General features: G+C 35.8%; 1 protein-coding gene across 3 annotated transcripts in view; it reads left to right on the forward strand.

Moving 5' to 3' along the window:
• ZNF654 (zinc finger protein 654) overlaps positions 1 to 23,513 on the forward strand; it is a 91,237-nt gene that overhangs the window by 6,251 nt on the left and 61,473 nt on the right. For 2 of the 3 annotated variants that reach the window (XM_061192986.1, XM_061192985.1), the window contains exon 2: positions 15,863 to 16,008. In XM_061192986.1, coding sequence (XP_061048969.1) covers positions 15,863 to 16,008 — 146 coding nt within the window. Of the gene's footprint in view, positions 1 to 15,862; positions 16,009 to 23,513 lie in introns of those variants that run through there. The other variant, XM_061192987.1, reaches the window with a different exon arrangement.

The raw sequence follows: 23,513 nt of genomic DNA on the forward strand, positions 1-23,513 counted from the left end.
CAAAATGTGGTCAACTATACCTTAGCAGTTACAAACAAAAGCAAAAAAGAAAACTTTAAATTAAATTTAAGAAAGCTATGGTAAAATGTGTGTCTGGTGATGTATTTGAAAAAATAAAACATGATCAATAAAATATGGTCAATTAATATGCCATTTAAAATGTATATTAATATATAATGGAGGGACTTCCCTGGTGGCGCAGTGGTTAAGAATCCGCCTCCAATGCAGGGGACATGGGTTCGAGCCCTGGTCCGGGAAGATCCCACATGCTGCAGAGCAACTAAGCCCGTGCGCCACAACTACTGAGCCTGCGCTTTAGAGCCCGTGTGCTACAACTACTGAGCCCGCGTGCCACAACTACTGAAGGCCGCACCCCTAGAGCCCATGCTCCACAACAAGAGAAGCCACCGCAATGAGAAGCCCGTGCACCACAACGAAGAATAGCCCCCACTCGCTGCAACTAGAGAAAGCCCGCGCACAGCAACGAAGACCCAACACAGCTAAAAATAAATAAATAAATAAATAAATAAATAAATTTATATTAAAAAAATGTAATGGAAAGGCTGTTAGGCCATTTAAGATCTAATGTAATTTATTTAACTAAATATTAATTCTAGTTACACTGTAAATACAGCAGTACCTAGTCTGTTTTGGAGAGCATTTTTAAGGTTTGTAATTTCGAATGAATCTAATACAAGGTAATCTTCAGCTGTCATGTAATATATATCACATTTATTTTTTAGCTCCTTTTTCCTCTGACAGGTCAGTTCATCACTTCAGCAGTACACTCTATTCAGTTTGGGTCTGCTCTCTAGGATGAGACCCAGTCAACATCACCTGGTTAGAGCTATGGTGGAACACTTGGTGGCAACTAAATATGAGAGGAGGTCAATCTGTATAAAGTACTACATAAGATCCTAAAGTTCAGTACATTGACACTCTTGTACCAACCTCTTAATACCCTCAATTCTCCAAAGCAGCTATGAATGTGAAAATAGCTGAAAGGCTTTCCATTTAAACAGTAGAAAAAAGAGTCATTGATGTTAGGGTTGACACTTGTTGTTTATAGTGTTGGCCCTCCATATTCGCAGGTTCTGCAGCCCCGAGTTCAATCAACTGGACATGAAAAAACATTGGGGGGAAAAGTTCCAGAAAGTTCCAAAAAAACAAAACTTGAATTTGCTGTGCACCGGCAACTATTTACATAGCATTTACATAGCATTAGATATTTAAGTAGTCTAGAGATGATTTAAACTATATGGGAGGATATGTGCAGATTCAAATATTACATCATTTTATATGAGAGACTTGAGCACCTGTAGATTTTGATATCTGTGGGCGGGGGTAGGGGTTGGGGGGTGGTCCTGGAGCCAGTCTCCCAGATCCTGATGAATGACTGTATAAGGCACTGGGCATATAGTGATAAACAGGCATTGTCTCTGTTTTTGTATGTAGGTATAACTTTGATAAGTTGTATGAAGAAAAGGTATAATACTATAAAGTGCAGGCTAATAAAAGGCATTCTTGGGCAAGTTGAACTTGGCTGAGATTCTTTGGTTTAGTTTGAACATGTTGAATTTAAGGTGTGTATCTTCACCAAAGAAGAGATCTTAAAGATGGCTAGATTTACATAATCCAGAGCTCAGAAGTGAGATCTGGTCAATCATAGTTGTGTGGATGGTATTTGAAGCCGTGTGTGTGAATGAGCTCACATAAGGAGATAATATAGAGTGAGTAAAGAAGAGGACTTAGAAGTGAAGCTTCAGAAACTCCATAGTTAAATGGCCTGGTAGAAGAGGTTGAGTCTTCAAATGAAGTCTGAGAAGGATTAAAGAGCTTGGAGAAAACCAGGGAACTATGGTGTCACAGAAGACAAGAAAAGAGAATATTTCAGGATGGAGTGAATAGTAACTGGCATCAAAAGCTAATGAGATACAACCATTGAATTAACGTGCAGGTCTTTGGTGACTTTAAGCAGAGCTGTTTTGATGTAACGATGGGAGCAGGAGTCAGACTGGAGTAGTTATTCAGAGTTGAGTGATACACTGTAATTGATCAGTTAATTAACTTTGAGAAAGAAGGGGATATCCTCATTTTCTGGCTACATTTGTGGTAAAATAGAGAAGTGAAAGGAGAAGGAGAAGTTAGAAAAGTAGTTGTATCAGTAGATATTAATAAGTGTACAACATTGTTCTGTGTACCTTGAAAATATGTATACACATATGATACCCCAATAAAACATGTACACAATTTATTAATATATAGTTCTATAACTAAAGTTTACTAAAATTAACCCATATCTGTTTTGGTTCCCGTAAAGTTGAAATGTTGTAAATATTCGCTAATCATTGTTGCCAGTGATTTGATATGTGTGTGTTACATTTTTAGTATCTGGAAGATTTATTTTATTGGAGTGCTATATATATGTATATAACTTATATTTTGAGTGTTTTTCATGTGTCAGGTACTGTGATCAGTCTTTCACCTGTTCTGTCTCATTTAATCCACTACCCAACAGGGTATGTGCCATTATTCTCATTTTACAGATCAGGAAATTTAAGACCAAGAGAGGTTAAATGGTTTGATTAAGTCAGGTTGGAATCCTGGCCCGTCTGTCAAGAGCCCGTGTACTTAACCATTCCAATATACACATATATTGTATCTAGGAATATGCATTTGGTATCTGTTATAGCATCTGTACATATGTATTGATATGTACTACAGCATACTTAAGCAATTATCGACCAAGTAAAAGTAGTGATTTAAAAAGACTCAAGGCAGCAGAAACTAAAGATGTTCATGAATGTAAAAGAGAGGAAAAAAATTGAACTTAAGCTGTCAGAGGTTCCCTGTAAGATGTGATTCTCAGCCTTTTAATTTTTTCCCCCAACTTACCTGAGTGGGATATGCTTCGCTCTGAAGCAGTGGTTCACTATAATGGTTATTTTTTAAATGCAAGAGTTATGATGATTACAGACCTGTTAACTTTATGTTATTACCTTGTGTTTTGAAGGCTGGAGGGTATGGAATATATTTTAGATGTTTTTCTTAATGATTAAAATTTTAAAGTTTGTTTCTCCATATTATTTAAGATTCAACCTTGAATATCTTGAAATCTTACTAACCCAGAGCACAGTGGATGTGCATTTTTAGACTTTATTATCTATCCTTTACCATGTTTTGAAAGCTTTTGCCAAAGATCTTTCAGATTATAGAACTTGTTAGTAAAGTTTAAGATTTATATTCCATGCTCATGAGAGTGTGGTGAAATGGATATCTCATTTTCAAATGGTGGGAGCAGAAATCACCACAACCTTTCTGAACCATAATTCATCAAAATATATTAGAAACTTTAAAAATAATTTGTACTTTTTGACTTATAGCATTAATTTCTGAGGAAATATAAATTTGGATTAAAGCGATTTATCATAGCATTAATTGTAATTAATGAAAGGAATGAGTTGAAAATGGAAAAGCAACCAGAACACCTAAAACAGATGAACATTTTTCAACCCTCATAAACTAAAATATTATTCAACCTTAAAAAATGATGTCCTCAATGACTATATAATGATCTAGGAAAATAAAGTACAATGACAAAAAAATTAGGTGGAAAAATTTGTTTGTAGCAGGATTATACAGTTTGAATATAGGCTGGTCCATTCTCACCGTACTTTAGAGGGGGAAAGTGCTGTAAAGAAAAATCAAATGAGCTATTTCACTAGAAACAGGATTTCTTGATGATAATCCGTAGGGGCCATTCGTGTACTTCAGGAAGTCTGTGAATGCTGAAATTATTTGCAAAAAAAGTTGTATTTACATTTTCTTGGTGAGCGGGTCTAAGGTTTTTTGTTTTTTTGTTTTTATCACATTCTCTTAAGAATTTCAAAACTTGCTAAACAAGCACAGACCACAATCATCCAAACATACCAACAGGTTATGAACCTTTGCTGTAAGCCATTGTGACACAAGCAGCACTGCCTACTTTTGCAAATAAAACTTTATTGGGGTTTGCCCTTTCACTTCTGTATTTTCTATGGCTGCTTTCATGATGTAGCAGGGTTAAGTAGTTGAGATGGAGAATGTATGGCCCATAAGCTGCTTTCTGGCCCTTTCAAAAAAAGTATGTCAGCTCATGTCCTACTTTCTTATTTATTCTTTTCAACAACCCTGTGAGATAGATAATATTTTTATCTTCATTTTAGATGAGACACAGAGAGGTTAAACAGCTAACCCCAAGTCACACAGCTAGAAAAGAGAAATTACCAAGATGTTAATAGTGGTTATATGTGGGCAGAATAGGCAGAAAATGATGGATGATTTTTTTAAGTATCCAGATTCACTATAGTGAGTGTACATAACATAATCAAGCGGGGAGAAAGTTGTGAAAAAAAATTAGATAGAACTGAGTTATGAGAACCTTAAAACTCATTCATCCTTTTTTATTATTTTGATTTGCTACATTTCATCCTGTGTTTGTAAAGAGCAGATATGCTATTTCTGCATCTCTTTTTGGGACTTAACTCTTATGCAGTCCTTTCTTAACTTGATTTTTTTGAAAAAAATAAATTATTCTGTTACTTATTCTGTTGATAGTTTCTTAAAAACTATTAACTGAAGCCATTTTGTCCTTTAACTCTTTTTTTTTTATTATTGTTAAAATTTTATTATTTTGAATTACTAGTTAGCCTTTTTTTAATTGAAGTATAGTTGGTTTACAGTGTTGTGCCAATCTCTGCTTACAGCAAAGTGACTCAGTTTTACCATATATACATTCTTTTTTTAATATTCTTTTTAAAATATTGTTTTCCATTATGGTTTATCCCAGGAGATTGGATATAGTTCTCTGTGCTATACAGTAGGACCTTGTTGTTTGTCCATTCTAAATGTAATAGTTTGCATCTACCAACCCCAAATTCCCAGTCCATCCCTCTCCCTTCCCCCTTCCCCTTGGCAGCCACAAGTCTGATCTCTATGTCTGTGAGTCTGTTTCTGTTTTGTAGATAGTTTCATTTGTGCCATATTTTAGATTCCACATATATTGCCCTTTAACTCTTTTTTTTTAAATTAATTAATTAATTTATTTTTGGCTGCATTGGGTCTTCATTGCTGTGTGCGGGCTTTCTCTAGTTGCGGCGAGTGGGGGCTACTCTTCGTTGTGGTGCACGGGCTTCTCACTGCGGTGGCTTCTCTTGTAGCGGAGCACGGGCTCTAGGCGTGCGGGCTTCAGTAGTTGTGGCATGTGGGCTCAGTAGTTGTGGCTCGCGGGCTCTAGAGCACAGGCTCAGTAGTTGTGGCACACTGGCTTAGTTGCTCCACGGCATGTGAGATCTTCCCGGACCAGGGCTTGAACCCATGTCCCCTACATTGGCTGGTGGATTCTTAACCACTGCGCCACCAGGGAAGTCGCCCTTTAACTATTGAGATTCTTTTTTTTTTTTTTTTTTTTTAAGTTAAGGAATTATTTATATGCTGCCTACTAGATTGGAATTCTTTTTAAATTATTTAATTTATTTATTTATTTATTTATTTTTGGCTGTGTTGGGTCTTCGTTTCTGTGCGAGGGCTTTCTCCAGTTGCGGCGAGCAGGGGCCACTCTGCATCGCGGTGCGCGGGCCTCTCACTGTCGCGGCCTCTCTTGTAGCGGAGCACAAGCTCCAGACGCGCAGGCTCAGTAGTTGTGGCTCACGGGCCCAGTTGCTCCGTGGCATGTGGGATCTTCCCAGACCAGGGCTCGAACCCATGTCCCCTGCATTGGCAGGCAGACTCTCAACCACTGTGCCACCAGGGAAGCCCTATTGAGATTCTTTATCCTCTCTTTTATATTTTGAATTTAACTTCAGCAACTATTAAGTGCTCATAACTTAATAGGTGGTCATAAAATGCTGCATATTTGCCTATCTGACAATATATACATAACTTACTTTTTCTTAATATCAATCAATTGAATTATCCTTAATTATCTTAGGCATAGATCTAGATACATAAAAGTGTTGTAGAAGATATTCCTGAAAGAAAACATTGGCTGTGTACTGTGTGGAAAGCTTCATCCTAATGATTACAGGGGATTTAGGGAGGAAAAGTTCACAACCCCTTCCCTCAAGGAACTGAATCATCTAGTAAGGGAGAAAAGGCATATCTGACTGCTGTAAAGGCTGTTACGACCTTGATCCAAGCTACAGTTGTCTTTCCCCTGGACAATTTTATCTCCCTGCTTTTAGTTTTTCTCAGTTTTTTCTGCACACAGCCAAAGTGATCCTTTTAAAGATATGAGTGAGGTCTCTTCTAAACCTTCCATGCTTTTCTATTTCAGGGTCAAAGCCAGAATTCTTACCATGGACTGCAGGGCTTCGTGATCCAGCCCCTGTCTAACTCTTTGACTTGTCCCCTATTACTCTTTGTCTCCACTACTTACCTTCAGCTACCCTAGTGTTTTTGCCCCCTCTTTCGACTTGAATAACTATTCTCCTGCCACTTGGCCTTTGTTTTGTCTGCCAGAAACACTTCATTTGGATCAAATGAATTGTTTCCCATTATCAAGTTCACAAAGAGAAATTAAAATCTAGAGTCCCAAAGAGGTTAAGATATGAAATTCTTGCCTTCCTGGAATATTGCTTAATCAGAGACAGAGTGTGCCTGTCTGGTTAGGGCTGGGGAGTTTTCAGGAGCTATAGCTTGGTCGTGTTCCTCTGACTGGGAGTGGCTTCTTTTACACCTCAAAAGGAAAATTATTTAACCTCCAATCTTACTTTTTAAAGAATCCGGAAGGTCAGTGGGCAAACACTTAATACTTTACCCAGCCAACACCCATTAAATTTAGAAACACTAGTAATTCCTTGAACTTAGTACATAGTACAGTTGACTCACATCACTTTCGCCAGTAGGATTTAGTGATATCACTAAAGATGGATATTAGAGGAAAGATGGGTGCACAAAAAACAGGGTACCAAGTCAGTTTTGGTTTCAACTTTACCAGGGTGCCAGTCAGTTATGGCAACTGCCAGTGTCTATAACTTGTAAAGTTTTACTGGGAAAATTCATCAAGTGGTTGTGCCACTGTGTGCTTATGATATTTTTCTGAGGGGTGGAAGTACTTTACCTGAACGTTTCTACTTCCTCGAAAGCTGTGTCTGAATTTGTCTTGCAGAGTTTATAAATTTCCATGGATTACAGCCGCAGGCACCAGGTCATACTTGATGTCTCTTCCTTTAGATTTCCTTTATATTAAAAGCTTTTACTTTCCATTTTATCTGTGTTGTCCTGGTACTCCTGTGCTACAGTGAGTATAGATTCTGTTTAGTGGCACAATTTCTATACTGCCTCTTGAAAAGAGTGTATCACTTACTTGTAGTGTGTAAAGCTCAAAGTATAATCTCTACAAGGCCCCACAAGACTCCAGCCTTGCAATTTCCATAGCTCTAGTGTTCTGCCCTTGTCTCTGGACTTCTGTGTCCCCAACCTGTGCCAAGTCATTTTTAGCCCGGTGCTACCTTGGCTTTTGCCACTTTCCCTGAAATTCTTAGGCCTATTGAGCTAAAATCATAAAAGCACTCCTCTTGTGTCCCATATTTGTATTATTTGGATAATAACCATAAATGGGTACCTGAAATGAAGCTGCTTTTAATGTTTCTGATGTCTGCACTCATAGAAGCCCAGTAAAGACAGTATCTCTTCAGCCACTTGCTTCTCTAGACCCTTTCTTTATTCTGCTTTTAACTGTTATAGGCCTTACATAATTTGTTCTACCTCATTGGCAGTGTAAACATTCCTTTTTGTCACGTTCCTTTCAGCAATAATAGGATATGCCATTTCAGATAAACATAGTTGGTTTCTGTTTTTGTTTATATTTTAGCCTGTTCTTAAGTTTGGCCCCTCTTGTCTTCCTTTCCCTTTCTCTTTGCTTTTGGGCTTAGGTTTTATTATTCTTCAATTATGTCTTGTAAGATCTGCCATAATGTCAGAGATGAAAGTCAAGGAATTCTGAGTTTATCAAAAAAGCATTCATTATCAAACAGATTTTTCCCACTCTCTTCTCCCAGGTTTAAGGAAGTCTTACCAGCTCAACATAAAACCTAGGTCTGACCTCTTACTTTGTTTTTCTTCAGATTTGCTTTTCCTTGTCCACTCCCTGAGGCCTAACTTTGAGTTCCTGGGGCACTTTTCTTTGTGACACCGTGCCATACCATACGTTGCCCTCGGTAATAACTAGTAATTTGAAATGCACCTGAAATTCTTCAGGTATTTAAAGGTAATCTCTCAGCTTTTTTTAACCTTTCAAATCTGTACATATTTTATGTTACTGTATAGCAGTCGCAGTGTTCATGGTGTGGTTTTTTCACTTTTATTATGTACTTTCTGTCTATTTCTTTAAAATACCATCTGACCATACTTGAATTTCCAGTTCAGTTCACTGAGATTTCCATCCTACAGTTACCTGCTATCCCTCTGTTAGATACCTTTGGAATCAGTCACCCTTCCCTTCTGATGAGTAGCAACTAAAATACTTTTTTCCCCCATTCCATCTTTAGGAACACATAGTTCTGGTATATATATTTCCTTTGTCTTTTTTCATATCTGACTAGTCTAGCTTCTGAGACTGAACTTTTAAGGAAGTCCCTCTCTTCTTCCTTCTTAGCATGGCCTCCTTTTATTTATTTATTTTAACTCTTCCACTGTTATTTTAATTGAAAGTTTATCATCTTTTTAAAACAAATTTAGTTCTTCTTGAGACTAAGCAAACCTGGTACCTAAAGTTAGTTTTTGAGGTATAGGCCTTTTAAGTTTCCCTTTTGGCTTTGACTTTGTAATAATTCCATTGAACTTTCCTTCTTCCTCATCCTAGGAAAGTGATTTATGCCCTAAACAATAAAGAACCTTGACCCTTCTTTATCTCTGCACTTAATAAAATCCACTGGACATCTTCACTGAACTCAGATAAAATCTTGACATCTATAGCTTTGATTAAATTTGTGTACATATCAATCTCAGAAGTTACTGGAGATTATATTATGACAGTGACTCTAGAAGCCTTTGGACAAGTCACATGAATATAAGAGCTGTTCTCTGAGAACAAAATTAAGAGGGACAGAATTAAGTCAGCTGATCTAAGACTAATATTAACAATTTAAAGTCTAGACACTCACACACTAGTGTGCTAAGACCCATATGGAACTTAACCAGCTTTTCAGTTTAATCCTCTGGCTTGTAGTCTTTGTTGAGAAACCAGACAGAATGAACAAAAAGGATTTCCACCTACTAATATCTAAAAAACCTATATGGCTAATGGACATTTAAAAAATTCAATAATTATTGCCTCAGCCACACCTGCAATACCATCTGTGGCCAGGCCATGCTAATTTTTTTTTTTTAATTGAAGTATAGGTGATTTACAATATTGTGTTAATTTCAGATGTGCAGCATAATGATTCATTATTTTTGCAGATTATATTCCATTATAGGTCATTACAAGATAATGGGTATAATTCCTTGTGCTTTATGGTATATTCTGTTGCTTATCTCTTTTATATATAGCAGCTTGTATCTGTTCATCACACACCCCTAATTTGTCCCTCCCCCCTTCCCTTTCCCCTTTGGTAACTACGAGTTTGTTTTCTGTATCTGTGAGTCTGTTTCTGTTTTGCATATACATTCATTTGTATTATTTTTTAGATTCTACATATATCATATAGTATTTGTCTTTCACATATTTCACCAAGCATAATATTCTCTAGGTCCATCCATGTTGCCTCAAATGGCAGTATTTTTAAATTTTTTTGTGACTAATATTGCATTGTATATATATGCCACATTTTAATTCAGTTATCTGTTGATGGGTACTTGGGTTGCTTCCATGTCTTGGCTATTGTAAATAGTGCTGCTGTGAACATCAGGGCACATGTATCTTCGAATTAATGTTTTTGTGGGCTTTTTTCCATATATATATCCAGAAGTGGAATTGCTAGATCATATGGTATTTCTATTTTTAGTTTTTTAAGGAACCTCCATACTGTTTTCCACAGTGGCTACACCAATTTACATTCCTACCAACAATGTAGAAGGGTTCCCCTTTCTCCATATCCTCTCCAACATTTGTTATCTGTAGACTTTTTGATGATAGCCATTCTGACAGGTGTGAGGTGATACCTAATTGTGGTTTTGATTTGCATTTCTCTTATAATTAGCGATATTGAGCATCTTTTCATGTGTCTGTTAGCCATCTGTATGTCTTCTTTGGGAAAATGTCTTTTCAGGTCTTCTGCTCATTTCTTGATTGGATTTTTTTTTTTAATTGAGTTGTATGAGCTGTTTGCATATTTTGGATATTAATGCCTTGTTGGTCGCATCATTTGCATATATTTTCTCCCATTCCATAGGTTTTTTCCTTTTGTCGATGGTTTCCTTTGCTGTGCAAAAGCTTTTAAGTTTAGGTCCTATTTGTTTATTTTTGCTTTTATTTCTCTTGCCTTAGTGGCCATGCTAAATTGAAGTCAGATGCAGATTTTTGCTTAGCCCATGCTAGTTAAGACATTATCATGTGCACACACATCTGTGGATATCACCAGCTGCAGGCAAACGAAGACATTTGTTCACCCAACATGTTCATTTGATATTCATATATATTTCCATATATTTTGGGGTTCCCTTGTCTGTGTGCCAACTTTAATGTTTATACAGGGAGCATTTAGTATATTACTCTCCCTAGTGCGTTTGGAATCAAAGGAAAAATTGACAGGTACCAAAATTGATCTAAAGCCTTTAAAATGAGCCTACTACTTACCTTTGGACCTACTTAAGAGAAAAGTTGGGTCTTTAAGTTGATACTCAGGCAGCCACAGGGAGGACTCTGGCCTGCCTCATACCATATGGATGCAACATACTCAAGAAGGGAGATGAGAGTCTTCTGGGAGTGATACTTTTCACTGGTTTTCCACCAATGCTCTTTTTCTGTTCCAGGGTGTTATTTCTGATCTCACATTGTATTTAGTTATTATTTCTCCTTAGTCTGTTCCATTCTGTAACAGTTCTTCAGTTTTTCCTTTCATGACCTTAACATGTTTGAAGAGTACTGATCAATTTTTTTGGTAGAATATCCTACAATTTGGGTTTGTTTGGTGATTTCTCATGACTGGAATGAGTTTATACATTTTTGGCAAAAGTACCACAAAAATGCTTTTGTATTTCTTGGGGCTTCATATCAAGAGATTTATGATAATAATATGCTTTATTACTTATTGGTGATATTACCTTGATGACTTTGTTAAGTTTGTGTCTGTGGGGTTTCTCCACTCTAAAGTTGCTATCTGTTTGTAGCTGATAACGGTCTTGCGGGAGATGCTTTGAAACTGCAAATCCTGCATCTCCTCAAACTTTTCACCCACTAATATTAGCATTGTTGCATGGATCTTGTCTGCAACATTCATTGCTGTGTACAGTATTTGCCTAATGGTGATTCTCTATTTCTCTCTTTTGTTCTATGTTTATTAATTAGTCTTCTTCTGTGAGGAAGAGCTGTCTCTTACACTTATTGATTAATTTGATTATTTGTAGGGACTCATGGATATTTATCTGGTTCCATGGATTAAAGTCCAATACTATCATCATTTATTTTGTTGCTCAAATTGTTCTAGCTTTAACTGCTTGGAGCACCTTCAGGTTGGCTCCCGTGTTCTTATATTCCATCACTGTTTCAGCATTTCATTACTTAGTCCTATCTTGATATTTTCCCTGTTCCATCCCTGCCGGAGGAGGGCTTGAGCAGCCCAAGTTCCTTGTGCCTGAGGAGCCCCAAGTTCCTCATATTGGAGAATAGTGTTTAGAAACCAAGATTTGGGCCCTAAGTGTGTATGTTGCTACTGAGGTGTCATTGCTCTGTGGCCCTCTCAATGGACAGAGCTAGGAAAAAAAAAAAAAATATATATATATATATATATGGTAGGTATATTACAAATGAATAACCTAATCATACTGAAAGGGGGTGGGGAAAAGGCTAACTTAATGTTTCTTACCATGTTTATTTTAGGTATTTAGAAGATTAACAAGATTTATTCAGTGCATAGATTGGCATGTATTATAGGCATTTTTTGAAGCTCTTAGAATGGAAGGTAGTTGTGATGTGGCTAATCACATACGATCATGGCCATGGTTTGTAAATCAGATTTTAAAAGTAGGTGGATTCACTGTAAACAAGTAATGAAATTAACATTAGTGAACAGCTCCACACACCTGTGAAGTGTTTGATATAATGAAAGTTGATGCCAATGGGAGGTTTCAGGTAGGAAAATGACAGGGATGTGAATGTCCAGCTAACAGAAGTAAAGTCATGTGTGATAACTGTGTTAATGATCTAGTCTATTATTACCTGGATTTAGAAATCAAGAGGATTGTTTGCTCAGTGACAAACTAGTGTTTGGTAGTCTTCATTGTTACATTAGAAAAAAGGAGAATTCAGTTAAGAAACAGATAATCATATTTTAGTCAATCACTTTATGTGATACTTTAGGGGTTCCTAGACTGCTACGTTTGTATTATTTTTATACATTTGTGTATTAGGCAGCTCTGGCTGCCATAACAAAATATCACAGACTTGGCAGCTTAAACAATAGAAATTTATTTTCTCAGTTCTTGAGGCTAGAAGTCTGAGATCAGGGTGCCAGCATGGTCGAGTTCTGGCAAAGACGCTCTTCCTGGCTTACAGACTGCTGCCTTCTCTCTGTGGCCTCACCATGGCCTTTCCTCAGTGCATGCATGTAGAGGGACAGAAAGATCTCTCCTCTCTTCCTCTTGTTATAAGGCCACCAATACTATCTGATTAGGACCCCTTCCTTATGACATCATTTAACCTAAATTACTTCCTAAGAGTCCTATTTCCAGATACTGTCACACTGGGGTTAAGACTTCAATACATGAACTTTAGGAGGACACATTTCAGTCTGTAGTAATTTGGATGATGTTCTTAAGAATGTAATTATACAGCAGTTCTTTACATAGTAACAGTAAAAACTGTTACTTATTAGAATACCAAAGAAAATGACAAATGTAAGATGTGTTGCTCACTGCACAATGACCTGGTAGAGCACATTCAGATTATGATGTCATGGTATCAGCTCTCATTACCTGAGTGCTTATGATAACAGTTATAATGCAGGAGAAAACTTTCAAAGTAAAAAGACAATGTAATGTATAGTTTTACATATTTTAAGGAAAATATTTAAAAAGTAGTGTTATAGTGAATGTTATAATGAATTATTAGTGTCTGGCATGACATTAAACAGTATAAGAAGATACAGTCAGCCCTCTGTATCTGTGGGTTCCACATCTGTGGATTCAACCAACCGTGGATCAAAAATACTTGGAAAGAAAATTCCAGAAAGTTCCAAAACACAAAACTTGAATTTGCTATGCGCTAGCAACTATTTACATAGTATTTACATTGTATTAGGTATTATAAGTAATCTAGAGATGACTTAAAGTATATGAGAGGATGTGTGTAGGTTATATGCAAATACATTATTTTATATAAAGGACTTGAGCATCTGCAGATTTTGGTATGGGGTGGGGGATCCTGGAACCAATCCTCCACAGATACTGAGGGCCAACTGTATGTAAATTTCAGCCAGTTTTGTTTATGTCCCTTCAAGGGTATTGTGGGAAACCTACTGGAGGTGTTGTGCACTAGTACTTTTATTGTGTTAGGTTTGAGCTCAGCTGGATCAGGCAGGGTATTAATAGCCGAATCTTGGTGAATGAGGGAAGCTACAATGAGAATAGAACCTGAGAAAGTAGAAAGCTTCTCTTCTAAGGAGGTAAACCCAGCCCATAAATAGGAAGTGAATAAGGTTGTAAGTAGAAATGTATTAGGGCAAACTATTTGGGATTAAAGGTAGAAAAAATGTGAGTCTGTTAGGTACCTGTTCTTTATGTGGCACCAGAATGGTGGTGTGGGGCCAAAAAGAGGCAATAAAGGTGGTCAAACACTTTAGTGAAGAGAAAATTTAAAGCCAGGAAACCACCATTTATCTTCTCCTTCTTCTTTTTTTTTTTTTTTTTTTTTTTAACCTGTGGTGGTTTGGAAAAATTTGTCCTACTTGGAGTCATCATAGTTACTAGTAGTTTTTACTTCCCAGCTAGTAAGGACTACTAGATACAGAAGGGGGATACAAGTTCACAGAACTAATACTCTCTTGCTTTCTTCTTTATCCATACATGTTCCTAGAAACATTGGAGACATGCTAGACACCTGGTAATACAATTTGGAATTGTCAAACAACTGTGAAGGGTCTGGGATTTTATCTAAGGTAGATTGCCACAGTTTCACAAATGCTGGCCCAAGACATGAAACTCCTGGGTCAGAGATAACAGACTCTGTTACTCATGGCACAGCAAGCAGCATGTGCTTCAAGTTCATGATGGTTCCCTTTGCCCCTCAAGTGTCACAAAGGTGATGTGAATGGCCCAGGTGGATCCTGAACTCATAGTAAGTTTATATCACAGCTTACGAACCCCAAGCTTAGGGAGTCCTAATCTTTTATAATGGTCTGCAAGCATATCTGCCTTACCTTTGCTCCAGAGAGACACATTGCTTTGGACAGGGGCATCATGGATATCATCTCTATTTTTCAAGGCTGTTTCCTATAAACATCTTTGAAAGGATGAAGGCAGTCAGGGCCTCTTTTAAAAAACTGTGGAAATACAAGAGACTCATGGAAAATTATCTCCAACAGGAAGTGATTAGTATGAAAAGTCCTTGAGCTCTGAATGTTCTTGGCTTTTCTACTCTGCTCTAGTTTTACCAGCTTTTAAATCAGGAGTTGGCAAACTTTTTCTGTAAAGGGTCAGATATTAAATATTCTAGACTTTGTGAGCCATATGATTTCTGTCACAACTACTCAACCTGTTGTAGCAGGAAAGCAGCCATAAATAATATGTAAATGGATGAACCTGGTTATGTTTCAATAAGGCTTTATGGACATTGAAATTTGAACTTCATGTGATTTTCATACATCACAAAATGTTTTTTTCAACCACTTGAAAATGTAACATCCATTTCTTAGCTTGTAGGTCATGCAAAAATGTGTAGCAGGCTGAATTTCGCCTATATGCCATAGTTTGCCAACCTGTTTTATAAGATGAATTTCTAGAATATAATAGTTTTAATACAGCAGTCTTGCATATGAGAGATCATAATTAACATTTTACAGCAATTGATAGTTCTAAAATGTTTTCTCATAAATTATTCCCAATTTAGCTTCAGAGTAAATCTGCAAGATAAGCATTATTATCTCCATTTTATGGTGAGGAAACTAATGCATAGAGAAGGAAGATGACATACCCAATTCATAAAACTAGTTAAGTGACAGAGCCAAGACTGATTATATTCTGTATTCTTTTCTCCTCAGTATGGTACAGTTTAAACTTTCCTAATCAGAGTATCACACCACTATAATAACTCATTTGTTGCCAGAATGTTTAGAGTTCAGTCTTGTAAATAATAATGATAATAATAATGCATGCTCATTTCTAATTTTCTTTATTACTATAGTCTACTGTCTAGCTATTTTAATGTTTGATAATTGGCATTTTGACAAAAACTAGATATGGGATGTGAAGGCATTTGTTACAACATTTGGTAAAGATTTGGCAGTTGAACCGTGTGGTCATTTATATACTATATTTCTTTTCCACATTTTCAAATAATAGTTCATTTTATTTTCAGATGTGTACCATGAAACTAAACAATAAAGAACTTTTTCCCCCTCCTAAATCATGTGTTCATGCTGAACTAATGTTTTAATTTATCTGGTAAGTTTTATCCAAATTTAACATTTTCTCTAATAATGTACTTTTTGGATTGCTTCCCTATCAGGTGGTTGAAGATTATGCTGGAAGATGGCAGGTCCCTTTGCCACAGCTTCAGGTTCTTCAGACTGCACTTTGCTGTTTTACATCAGCCAGTGCATCATTCCCAGATGAATGTGAGCACGTACAATATGTTTTGAGTAGCCTTGCTTTGTAAGTACTCTTTACTTCTTATGAAAGTATTTTCTTGATATATTTGAGAACTGGTTTTTGATTATTTTCTCTGCAGAAGGAACCTTTCCTAAAGTCTTCCCTCAAGAAGATTTCTATTTCTTCATTTAAGTGTTTAGGTTTAATTTTGAACATTTAACCACAATTTTACTTTTAGCTTTAGAGTTAAGTGGAATTGTTATATAGATTCTTAGGTTTACTACTGGCACTTTCCTTTCCTTTTTAATTCCCCAGATTCCCTTGGCAAACTTTAATGGTAAATCCCAGCAGCAATTGAGGCCATCATAGTTAGCAGAGGGATCTTAAATCGGGCCAGAAAGAGGTTAGGAAACTTTGGTTTTTAAAAATACTTGTAAAGGACTTTGCGTTAAAGATCACAAACTGAGCACTTGTATTTATCCTTTTTGCCCTCCTAGATCCTACTAAAATAGTAAAGAAGTAAAAGAGGGAAATACAGTGAAAAGAAAATAGAGAAGAGTCATCAGTGAATGAAAAGATTTCAACAATTTTCTTTGGGAAAGAAAACAGATAGAGGAGTGTCTTTGAAACATGTCAGAGCAAGTCACAACTTAATTTTTTTTTTTTTTGTTCCTCACATTACACTCACATCACATTAGTGGGTTGTGAATTCATTTATCAACATTACAAAATACAATAGAAAATATCAGAGTGTGTCTCATGGGATAAGTATTATTTTGTGAAACTCTTGTTTTATATATTTATTTTTATGTAGGTGTATATACTTTATTATTTGTAAAACATTTTTTGAAACTCTGGGTAGCATATAAAACAAAATTATCCTCTGCCTTATAAGATAGGAGGAAGACCATCTGTCCTGCCTCCTTCCCCTTGGAATTCTAGGGAGGTAGATAGGAGGAAGACCATCTGTCCTGCCTCCTTCCCGTTGGAATTCTAGGGAGGTATAGAATTTGAACATTCAAGGTATGAAATAGAGAGTAGGGAATGAGACACTTTGGGAGAATACAGATAAAGGAGTTAATTGCAGTTTTTCCATTCAGGCCATTCACCAGACCCTAGGGCCTGGGTAGGGTGGGGAAACAGCATTGATACTTTCTTTTTTTCTCTAATGAAATTAAATGACTTTGGAGCAGTGACCTTTGTATTCTGGCAATTAAGGGTTCTTCTTGAGACAGCTACCTAATCACTTAATTACCCTAAAGAAAAACTTACCAGCCACCAAACTCTAGACATGCTCACAGGGCTCCCAATTAAACTGCTTGTGGCTTTATTCTTAGATATTAATGGATATTCAAGAATCATCATACATTTGGGGAATGCCTTCAACATGAAAAAAATACAATGAAAACAAACAAACAAAAAATTCTGGAAGAAATACTGTTAAGGTTGAAAACAAAAAATTTAAAAGAGAAATATAAAATCTATAATTAGCATTTTCAGAGAGTTGAGAAGATTTGTAGGACATTAAAACATCAACATATCATGCTGTGTGACAGGAATAAAGAGATACTAAAAATAAGTTTGTGGAAATTAAAAAAATGTGATGGTTAAAATTTAAAATTCTGTAGGAAAGTTGCAAGGTAAAGTTGAAGAAATAATCCAGAATGTAAAACAAAACCAAAGTGAAGGAATGCTCAGAAAAAAACTGATACAGTGACTTCATGTAGGAGGTTCATTATTTAACTAGCTGAAGTTCCAGAAAAAGAATTTAGAGAATATATGTTGGAGGAAATTTTCAAATAAATATATAATAAAAGAATTTCCCAGAAATAAAAGTCATAAACTTCCAGACCGAAAGAGCCCAAGAAGTGCTCAGCACAATGAATATAAAAAATACTCAGCTAAATACATCATTTTGCAATTTGAAAATACCAAGAATGAAAAAACAGATTTGAACACCTTCTAGAGAGAAAAAACTAGGTCACCTACAAAGGAACAAACATCAGACTGATATTGGTTTTCATACAACCAACAGTGGGTGGTAGAATATAATGAATCAATGTCTCTGAAGTTTTGAAGAGAAATTATTTTCAGTGTAGAATTTTATACTCATTCAAACTGTCAGTGAAGTGTGAGAGTAGAAACAATATTTCCAGGCATGTAATGACCTAGGAGATTGATTTGTCCACATACTCTTTCTTGGGAAGTTATTAGAGAATGTACTCCAGAAAAATGGGGTATAATATAAAAAGACCAGATGACAATGGATCTAGAAAACAGTAGCTTTTACTTAAGGTAGACGGAAGAGAAGTTCCAGGGTCACTGCTAAATAGTAGGTCTTACAGATATGTCACCTCCAAGAGGGGAATATCCAGTAAAAATGGAGACTTGAAACTAACCTTGAGAATTTGGAACCATTTAAGGTAGTGATAAAAGTAGACAAGGCAAAGGAAATAAAAAAGCAATTAGAAAAAATAATCTGAACAGGAAAGGACACAGAGTCATAGCAAACTACTTAGATATTCACTGAATGTTATTTATATATAGTTTTCTTCATGTAAATGATGCTTATTGACTTCAAACTTTTAAAGCACAAAAATAATTATCGTTACAGAACCGAGGACAATTATTAACCTTTCAATATAAGACTATTTGATGGAAATTACAAGTTGAAAGTGAAGGACAAGGGCACTAATATCCTTCCTTAAAATTCTTATTTTACAAAATGGAGTGTCAGTACATGAAACCATAAATAAAGGTGTAAGTAAAGTTACAAAGATAAATAATAGAGGAAATAATAATGAATAACTGTTGGGAGGATGTACTTGTGTGAGGAGTTTAATTATCTTCTGTCACAGCAGGAAGTTAAGAGATAATATTTAAAATTGGTAAATCAAGAAATACTAGCAAAGCTTATTATCACCAGCTATTAAAAATACTGAAAGTTGTTAACTCTGGGTCATTGGCAGTGAGAGAGAGTGTTGAAGCCTTTCTATACACTTAGCATTTTTAAATATTGAAGATGTGTAAATTTAATATATGTGAACTTTTATGTTTTTTTGATTTACATATATGCATAAAAATTTTAAAGAGTGCATGTACACTGTGCTTCTTTAAAAGTTTATATATATTTAAAGTTGTAGAAGCTATGTGAAGTGATGGATATGTTAACCAGCTTAATTGTGGTGATCATTTCACTATGTATCAATTTGTATATCTTAAATATATACAGTTTCTATTTGTCAATTATACCCTAGTAAAGCTGAAAAAAAATTGTGGGGGGGAAAGAGTTTAGAATATAACGTTATTTAGACTTGTAAGAGGACAGCAGTTTTAAAAATATATGTATTATTTTTAAAAAATAGATTGTTTTTTGCGATGCCTAAATGAGTATGGGAAGTATTAGGACTTCTTGATTATAATTGACAAATCCTACCCAGCCTAGTTTAAACAAAAAGAGAAGGGCTTGGAGGGATTTATTAGATGACTCAATCATGGAAAAGCAAGGAGTAGAACTAGTTTCAGGATTTCCCGAATCTAGAGAATAAAATATCTAGAATTGTTCTCTTCCTTTCCATCATTCCTTTTTTGGCTTCATTCTCTCAGGGCTGTTGACAATTCTGGGATTAAGTTTACTTTATTAACCAAGGGAGAAGAAACCCTCTGCTCCTACTTCTATTCCCCAAAATATTTTGGGAACTCAGGCCTGGCTGAGGTTATGTGCCCATTGCTTGAACTAATCACTCTGTTGAGAAGAGTATGGTAAGATTTTTGGCTATCTGATAGCAGGCCCACCTGATGGCTAGGGGAAAGGAGGATACTACATTGGCAGCCCTGTGAGGACCATAGAAATGTTGGAGGGATAAGCAGTTTCCTCAAGAAGTGAATGTGGTAATGTGGAGGAGAGCTGGCTAAGTAGACAAAAATAATGGATGTCACTACAAAGAATATTTTTATATGATATTTTGAAAGCTACCGAAGCAGTTTCAATTATTCTCTGCTGATTTCTGAGGAAAATAAATAAGTATTAAAAGAAATACATTATTTGTAAGCAAGAAGTATTGTTCTTGATTCAGTGCCTATTTGGATATTTCCCCCTTTTCATCTGTATCATCTTGTTAACTTTTGTGTTGTAATGTGAAAATGTTTTTAAGGCTTTCAAAAGTACTTTTTTAAAAAAAAATTAAGTCATTTGTTGACTTACGTTTCACTGCTTGCTTGCTTTTTTTTTTTTTTTTTTTTACTACTGCTCATGAAAAGAATAATGTATTAAGCAAAGGTAAATCTTATCTAAGATGGACAGCACTGGGCAAAAGAAAGTAAATTATCTTAGTGGTTTGTTAAATAGTAATGTTTCTTATAAAGAAAACTTTCTGCATTATTTGAATTTATTTTAGTGGAAAAGATAATTGTACTTTTAATACCAGAAGAAAAATGGGGAAATGGCCATATGGTGGTGCCATTAAAAGTTAGTGAGTCTGGAACAGTGTTCTATTTTATTGAAATATTTAAGCCAGAAAATTCTTCTAACAATTATTCCATAATTATTCATTCATTCATTCTGTAAATCTCTGTGCTTGGTTCTAGAGATAAAATAGAAAATAAGATTGGTGAGTCCTTGTTTTAAAAACCTTACAGAGCTAAAAGATATTACACAAGCAGCTCCACTAGTACGTATTGTTAAGTATGAAAGAATTATAGGGTACAGTGAGAGAGTTTAACAGGGGACCTTTCCCTGTCAGGGAAAATTTGCTCGGTGAACTAAAACTTGAGCTGAGCTCTGAAGGAATGATGGGAGTAAATTAGATGAAGGAGCAAAAGAGACTCCCAGGAATGGCAAACAGAATGTTCAAGGTGCCTGGACAGGATGTCAGGTTATTAATGGATTTCATTATAACTCATATCTATTTGTAGAATTCTTGTTTATGATATATATAGTGTATTTTAAAAGTTTTATTCACTTAAAAAATATATAGGTGAGCTAAAGAAGTAATGTTTATAACATTCTGTCTCATGCTAATATATATATGTATAATATATGCGTATAAAATATATGTTATATGTTAAGCATAAAACTACTATATTCTCTGGTAGTTTTGTCTGGTCTGTATATCTACCTTCATAAAAACCTATACCCACCTTGTAAATCAATACGTATGTGAAGATCTGCCTTCTGTAGACTGGGAGATTCTAAAAACTACACTTTTTCCAAGATGTTCTTTACAGAGAAGGAAACTGGATTCTGTTTTTATTCATACCTGAGTGTTTTTTAAAATTTTATGGAAATGAATGGTTATGTAGAGAATTGTCTTAAATTGACTAATTATAATTTTACCTGGGTTGACTCTCCTTGTAAGCTATATTTTCTAAAGAAATGAAGATTTTGCTGTGTATGTATGTATGTGTTGGTACTAAAAAGGACCTCAAATTAATTCCTTTTTTATAGATAAGAAAACTGAGGCCTGAGAAGTTAGGGGGCTTTTGCAAATCTGAGTTACTTAAGTTCTGACTGTTTATTTTTCCTGTTGTTTTGTTGTTTTAGATTGGTTAAATACTGATTTCTAAGTTTTCCAGGTAGAGCAAAGCCAAACACCCTGAAACTAAGCGGACCTTCAGGCAGAGAACATAGACTTTATAAGTTTTACATAAAAGCAAGCTTTAATGCTGCCTTTCTAGCCTCTTTTAGCCAGGTGGAAAGTAAACGTTCATAGATTTCAGCATTCCAGGCAGGGTTCAGTAATGGAAGTAGTAATTTGCCTGGCAGCCATTAGGTCCACAAGGACCCACACAGTCCACTGAAGGAGGGAACTAGTTCAGCTAGTAGCATTTAGTATATGCAGTGGCAAACACTAAAAGTATATATGTCAAGTTGCATAGGGAGAGAAGACCAAAGGGCCTTCTCTTTCATGGAACAAAGTGCGTATACTCAGCCTCTTGTTTAGAGTGACTAGACAATCATGGACCACACGTATTACATGAGAGATCAGTGACCCTTTCTGATTATGTTGCTGAATTGTACCATATTTCATTGAATTTGTGCCTAACTTCAGTCTCTACTATATTAAACCATGTTTTATTTGATTACATTTATAACTTAAGTCCAGGCTTCAACTAATTTAGGAGACAGCCTAGAAATCAGAGGAAGAAAGGCTAATTCGAAAGTGCCATTTTTTTTCAGTGGTGCCAGGCCCCACAAAAGGTGTTAGTCTTGTAGGCCCCAATCAGTACGTATATCCTTTCTCTACAACATGTAACAACTCTTATTACTTCCTGACTCTTCAATTATTTTTTTTTGAATTTTATTTTATTTATTTTTTTATACAGCAGGTTCTTATTAGTCATCCATTTTATACACATCAGTGTATATATGTCAATCCCAATCTCCCAATTCATCACAGCACCACCACCACCATCCCCGCCGCTTTACCCGCTTGGTGTCCATACGTTTGTTCTCTACATCTGTGTCTCAGTTTCTGCCCTGCAAACCGGTTCACCTGTACCATTTTTCTAGGTTCCACATATATGTGTTAATATACGATATTTGTTTTCCTCTTTCTAACTTACTTGACTCTGTATGACAGTCTCTAGATTGATCCGCGTCTCTACAAATGACCCAATTTCATTCCTTTTTATGGCTGGGTAATATTTCACTGTATATACGTACCACATCTTCTTTATCTATTCGTCTGTCGGTGGGCATTTAGGTTGCTTCCATGACTTGGCTATTGTAAATAGTGCTGCAGTGAACATTGGGGTGCATGTATCTTTTTGAATTATGGTTTTCTCTGGGTATATGCCCAGTAGTGGGATTGCTGGGTCATAGGGTAATTCAATTTTAGTTTTTTAAGGAACCTCCATACTATTCTCCATAGTGGCTGTATCAATTTACATTCCCACCAACAGTGCAAGAGTGTTCCCTTTTGTCCACACCCTCTCCAGCATTTGTTGTTTGTAGATTTTCTGATGATGCCCATTCTAACTGGTGTGAGGTGATACCTCATTGTAGTTTTGATTTGCATTTCTCTAATAATTAGTGTTACTGAGCAGCTTTTCATGTGCTTCTTGGCCATCTGTATTTCTTCTTTAGAGAAATGTCTATTTAGGTCTTCTGTCCATTTTTGGATTGGGTTGTTTGTTTTTTTTTTAATATTGAGCTGCATGAGCTGTTTATATATTTTGGAGATTAATCCTTTGTCCATTGATTCGTTTGCAAATATTTTCTCCCATTCTGAGGGATGTCTTTTCGTCTTGCTTGTAGTTTCTTTGCTTTACAAAAGCTTTTAAGTTTCAGTAGGTCCCATTTGTTTATTTTTGTTTTTATTTCCATTACTCTAGGCGGTGGATCAAAAAAGATCTTGCTGTGATTTATGTCAAAGAGTGTTCTTCCTATGTTTTCCTCTAAGAGTTTTATAGTGCCCGGTCTTACATTTAGGTCTCTAATCCATTTTGAGTTTATTTTTGTGTATGGTGTTAGGGAGTGTTCTAATTTCATTCTTTTACATGTACCTGTCCAGTTTTCCCAGCACCACTTATTGAAGAGACTGTCTTTTCTCCACTGTATATCCTTG

This window comes from Eubalaena glacialis, chromosome 6, assembly GCF_028564815.1.
Source record: "Eubalaena glacialis isolate mEubGla1 chromosome 6, mEubGla1.1.hap2.+ XY, whole genome shotgun sequence".
Taxonomy (NCBI): domain Eukaryota; kingdom Metazoa; phylum Chordata; class Mammalia; order Artiodactyla; family Balaenidae; genus Eubalaena; species Eubalaena glacialis.